This window comes from Mycothermus thermophilus, assembly GCF_041956435.1.
Source record: "Mycothermus thermophilus strain CBS 625.91 unplaced genomic scaffold VTJ04scaffold_1, whole genome shotgun sequence".
Taxonomy (NCBI): domain Eukaryota; kingdom Fungi; phylum Ascomycota; class Sordariomycetes; order Sordariales; family Chaetomiaceae; genus Mycothermus; species Mycothermus thermophilus.
In genome coordinates, this window is record NW_027191427.1 from 5,466,602 (window position 1) to 5,472,601 (window position 6,000).

Below are 6,000 nucleotides of genomic sequence, written 5' to 3' on the forward strand. Positions count from 1 at the left end.
TACTTGCATGTATTCCGCACGGCGATTAACCACTGCCGATGGTTGGGCTAGAAAATGAGCTAGCAACAGCACAAGTACTTGCTTCATGCAGGTTTAAAGGCGTCCCAGATCGGCGGGATATGGGAGGATACTCGAAGTATATTATTACACTTGGTTGTCTTGGGCTCTCTTATTTCTTCAACAGCCGCAATGTTCAGACCGTCTCGTCTGAAGATGCTTCTTTTGGTTCTTTGAATCACGTCAATACATTGTTTTCTGCAGGCGCCACACTGCCGACCTGGAACCTCTGCTGCCTATACAGGTCTCATTCTCCATAATCTATCGCTATGATCGGTTTCATTGAGTTCATCGTCCTCTCCGTCCTCACGACCCTCCTCAGTGTCGCCATCGCGATCAAACACCGCAGCCATGGCCAACACAAGCCGGCGGTCCGACGCGTCCGGTCATGGCTAGGATCAGCAGTCTCGAGGCTTTGGGCCCGCCAAAAGGACATCTTCTCCCCTGACCAGCTCAACCCCCGCCATCTACTACAGGAGATTCACAACCTCGCTGAATGCCATGAGACAGCCAGTCTTCTAGCAAATCTCATCCGCAAAGATGGCGCTGGAGAGTGGCCGCCTCGATCTAACCATGACCGTGACACCTGGCCGGCGCCCCTCCAAGCTTACCGCGCCATCTACGAGGAAATGCTTCCACTCCTGGCCGTAGCTGAGCCCTCTCTCGACGACAACGTCAACCGAGAGCAAATCATGGCTTTCCGGGCTCGGTTCAGGGCGCTTCTGAGAGAGCGTGTTGATCTGCCTGCCGTCGAGAGACTCCTTCAAGCAGCTGAGGCTGGTCAGTGGGACGTCTTCCCGCGAGATACGTACAACGGCTTTTATGCTTGCGTGGCATGGTGTCGGCACGCCTACCGGTTCGTAGATGCCCGAACGGCTATGAAGTCTTTTCTGCCACTAACTCTCTCCCAGCTGGGGCACCATCCCCGTCATCCGCATCGCCCAGCTCGAACGCACCGTCGACCTCCCCCGCGAGCTGGTCCTCCCATGGACGTACCAGCAGCGGCACTTCGGCCTCACCTCCGACTCGGGCAACAACATGTCCAACCTCGTTCTCAACTTCACCCCCTCAGGCCGCTACTCCCTCCGCATCAACGACCCGGCATCCCAATCAACCACCATCACCCGTTCCGAGGAGGCCTTCTCGCGCATCTTTTACGATGTCGAACGCTTCGCGCTCCCGGTCTACCACGCCATCATCCACGCCCTGCGCGCCCGCTCCCTGGGCGACATGCCCACCTGTCTGTACCACGTCCGGCGCATCACCCACCAACTCCGGCCCGTGCTCAGCAGCTACTACGAGCGCGTGCACGACGAGACCATCGCTCGGAGCGCCTGGCTGTCGCACGTCCAGGGGTTCTTTGGGTGGGGGGCTGGGTATTACGAGCCGGGTCACCAAGAAGGCGGGGTGGAGCAGGAAGAGCCGCAGTGGGTGAAATTCGACGGGCTCAGCGGGAACCAGGTGCTTTTGTTCCAGGTTCTGGACGCCTTTCTCGGGCTGCCGGCGTATCTGGATGAGGAGACGCAGCGGCGGAACGTGCCGGCGATGCAGCGCGAGTTGGTGCGTGCTGTGGCGAGGCATTGCTTTCGCGCGGGGTTGGGGAAGGACGGGGTGGATGGGCTGATTGCGGAGGAGATGAGGGAGATTTTGAAGAGGTTGAGGGTAAGCCTTTTGGTCTCATGAGAGAGAGGGGGGGCGTTCATTCAGGAGAAACGAAGTGCTGACATACGTTTGATGATAATAGCTCTTCCGGACGGCTCACAGAACCCGGGCCAAGGTCTATCTTACGCAGCCGGCCCCTGAACGCCTGCCCATGACCGCCGGCAAGTCTCTACTCAAGTCGGACATTGAAACGAGCTTGGAGTATTTGGATGGGTTTATGCTGGGCAGACTGGCGCAGACGGTGTAGGAGTCATGATCACCCGCGGGCGGTGTGCTTCCATAATTAGTTGAACTCGGCGGTTGGTGTATGTTGTCAAGTTTTATGAGATTCCCCCTTTCCTTGTCTTCCTAAGGCGATTATGGTCTGATAACGTTGTCGTTGAGTCAATTGCATCTCCTTAACTATCATTTTGGTCCCTCTTCTTCCTCTGATCTTCAGGATTCGGTGCTCTAAGATCTCCATGGGATCTGTCATCATACCCCCAAGATGTTTACAAATTTCCTTGTTTGGAAGCATGTAGCTGCGAGACGGTTATGTAGACACATCAAAGATTCTTGTGTGACACCAGCGAACCTTACAGTGCATGCTGTTGATGTGGACGCTATGGTGGCTGCAGCCTCATCTTCTATGCATAATTTCCGGTGTCCGTACATGGTATATGGCTTTCCTTAAAACGGATCTGCATGCTCCTCTCAGCCTATCCGAGTATCCGTCTCTCGCAGCACTGGATGGTTCAAGCCCTGCTGACATTTCCTACTCTTCTCACATGGCTTCCTTGAGCCATGTTCTGTCGTAAGTCGTGTCAATGAACAAAGATGCCAAATCTTGGGTGGCTGGTTATCAATATCACATGATCGGATTAAGTTAATATGCGTGTAATGTTCGGACGGTTTATTGCTCCATAACCAAAGTTTATGTATCATATCAACGTAGAAGACGATAACGATAATCAGAGATTACACGGACGTTATTAAACTATTATGAGGTATCAACCTAGTTCTGGAAGATGTTGGTAAAACTTGCCTCCGAGTGGCTTTCCTCCATGTCAACTCCTTCGGGACACCGTTGAATGTGAAGGCCGGCTGTCGGATGTCGTGCTGGTCTCACGTGGGTGTTTCTGGAACACTGGGATTGGATTCCAGGTATTGTTTGGAGGGTAATTAATATCTTGCAAGTCAGCGGAGCCATTGTTAATACCGGGCTGAGTGGCCTTGCAGGCCCAAAGTGGAGGGTATGTTCGGAGGTGTGTGGGCATTTGTCCGGAAAGGGTGATCATGAATTCCTAGGAGGGTTGGGTCAGAGTCATCTCATTCATAATTGGAAGGCATTGCATTAATTTGTGAACATACCTATGATCATTTTGATCTCCAGAAGTGAGGCGGACCGCATAAGGTTTGAACATGAAGGGGTTTTGAGGTTTGTGAGTGAGAGGTGAAGAGGTTATGTCCAAGACAGTATTCCAAAAGAATTAAACTGGTCGTGGATACGAAGGACATCTTCATTGTACCGTGACATGTAAGATATCAACTTCTCCAGGGGATTGCGCAACTGACCTCTTAAGACAACACATTCGTGGATGTGAGATCCTTGTATTCTAACACATCAGATAAGAGAATGCCTGGTGTCTTCAATATACTATCATAAAACCCAAACGCCAGAGCCACCATCCCACACACTCCGTGGTGAGATTTGTTGTCAGTGGCATCCAGAGCCCTCGGACAATCTATTTATCCTCTACCATAGTCCTCTTGGAGAGGGCAAGTGAGTGATGTGCTTCAAGACATCGGCTTCTATTTTTGTCCCTCTTTCTCTCGGTGAGGCTGGTCACCTCACATCACATCGCATTCAACTTACCTACCTACCTACCAAACCACCCATCCCTCTTCCAATGCCGTCTCGTCCCATCCCCCGAAGTTTGAAGGATACAACACCCACGCATGACATGCCGCTGCCAGCCTGCACAATGGAGGGCCTAAGTCCTCCTTGACTCGACAACGGGCTTGGTTCCGTGCCACGCAGAGGACCTTTCCCCCACGGCGACCTCCGCCCTTGTATGTCCTTGGTCCGTTCGTTACCCACACACTCCCCAGCCAACGGTAGCGAAGGCGGGCAGGAGGGAGGGGGGGAAGGAAGAAAATCCTCACATCAACCCAGAACCCCCCCGCTTCTATCTTCCCCTTCACTGTTCGGAAGAACCACGTGCGTCGGGTCGGCGAGACTGCCGTCCCTAGGTACCGAAGCAAGGATGGATGGATGGATGGATGGAGGGGCTCAGTGATAATACTATATCTGTAAGGATGGAGGCAAGACAAAATTTGGTAGCTCCCGTGGTATCAACGGCGAGCCGACGAGCCCAACTCAGGTAGCGAGAGCTCCGAGGCGGGAGGACGGTGGGTATGTGCGTACATTTTAGCTACACTATTACCACTACGTAGGGCAATAGATCACGTCAGGGCGGGGGAAGCTGCGTGTTTTCGTCGCCTCTCAAAGCCAAATCCAGGTCACAGGACATGCCAGCCCAGCGGCGGCTGCAACGGCGGCGGCGTTGCTTGCTGCTCGTTTTCGGACTGCAATGGGACAGGACGGAGAGAGGGCTGGCCAACTAGAGGAAGTAGGTAACTGTCCAGCCTAGCCATGCACATGGCGACGACGTCACTCACTCACTTTCTTTGTGAACGGGAGCACACCCCCCCACGGATCCATCACGCTGGACAGAGCTCCCTTCCTGGGTAAGGTAACGTCTCTCTGCTCAGGAGGTTTGTAGTAATAGACATACGTTGAAATTGACAAGGGACACCTATGTAAGTGATCTTAGTTAGCTACGGACGCACGGATGGGGATGCCACGCGAGCGGACGCTGGGACTGAGCACGTTTACTACAAGACCGAAAGAGTTGAGGTTATTCCTCATCTGGTCAAGGGGCCGGTGCCGAGACAGAGCGTGGAGTTTGTGGGGGGAGGACCAGGCCCAACTCACAGACAGCGAGAGAGAGAGAGATAGAGCGAGGACAGCTAGAGAGAGGCGAGGAACGGGATGGTCCGAGAGCCTGTCCGAGAGAGGGCGAGACTGAGACGGAGGGAGTGGGGAAGCCGCACGTGAGGAGAGAACTCTCCTCTTCTCTTCGAGCAGGCGGCCATCGACGGTGGTGGTTGATGCTTCGGCCTGCAACGGTGAACACACTACTACTACCTAGTACTACTACGTACTCCATAAAGAACGCACTGGACTGGTGATGAGTAGACTAGGTGGGTACTCGTACGTCCATACGGTGGTAGGTATGTGACGTCCATGCTTGACCTACCAGACTAACACCCACGAACAGAACCGCCAGCCCCAGAGACTGGACGGAGCGTGACGCTCCCGATCGTCCAAGACGGACGCGCTGTAACCCGAGTTCCGTCCCTACGTTTGGTACACTAGCCCCCCCTAGTCCGGTCCTTCGTTCAAGTCATTGGCGCGGGCTCTTGACCGGGCTTGGTGCGTCATTCCAACTGGACAGACGACGAAAAACGGCCCCCAGGTCAGGTCACGGTCAAGATGCTACGACTGCGTATCATGGACCAGAGCTCGAAGACATGAGGCGAGGAACTGAGTTGTTGATGAGGTGGCATGCGGGAGGCGCGGGTAAGAGAAGCTAGACTAAAGAAGCAAAGCTGGGCCTGTGGGATCCCACGTTTCAAGCAAGTCATGTTCGTTCTCCGTAGAAACGGAGCATGGAGAGAGACGGCGAGGTGTCTAGAATTACGTAGTTGACCCCGCCTGGATCAAAGTTTGGGTCGTGGTTAGGTCGAGTTCTGGATACATACTTCGGCATATCTTGTCCAGGCTGCTGTGGCCTTGCCGAGAGAAGGGCAAGGCCAGTGAGGCTCACTCACGTTTTGCAGCATATGGGTCCAGAGAAGAGGCCAGAGTAAGCCAGTTCACAACATGGTCTCTCATTCGTGTTTTGTTCCCAGCAACAGGTTTTTGCACCCGGCACAAACCAAACAACCTGTTTGGAAGTGAGGACCTGACGTTGTGAGCGGGGCCGGGGCCAAGGCCGGGCGAAACGAGGCCGCGATGCCTAATGGGTCGTCCCGCGACGGAGCTCCGAGGACTGTCAAGGGGCCTTTTGGGAATAGCCGCGTGTGGCCCAGCCGGGTTTGCATACTAAATACGTACAGACGGTCATGGTCCGGGATTAGGGAGGCCAGCGAGAGAGATAGAGAGAGAAACAAAGGGCAAAACAATCTTGAGAGAGAGAGAGAGAGAGAGAGAGAGAGTGTGTGTGTGTGTGTTGT

At 54.1% G+C, this 6,000-nt stretch overlaps 1 protein-coding gene across 1 annotated transcript; it reads left to right on the forward strand.

Annotated features, from left to right (window-relative positions):
* Nucleotides 1-326: 326 nt before the first annotated feature.
* On the forward strand, nt 327-1,966 carry VTJ04DRAFT_2040 (uncharacterized protein; the record flags this gene model as incomplete). Its single annotated transcript, XM_069359795.1, has 3 exons — nt 327-913; nt 969-1,719; nt 1,802-1,966. The coding sequence occupies 3 exons, from the start codon at nt 327-329 to the stop codon at nt 1,964-1,966; spliced, it is 1,503 nt and encodes a 500-aa protein (XP_069224648.1).
* Between the last annotated feature and the right edge of the window lie 4,034 nt (nt 1,967-6,000).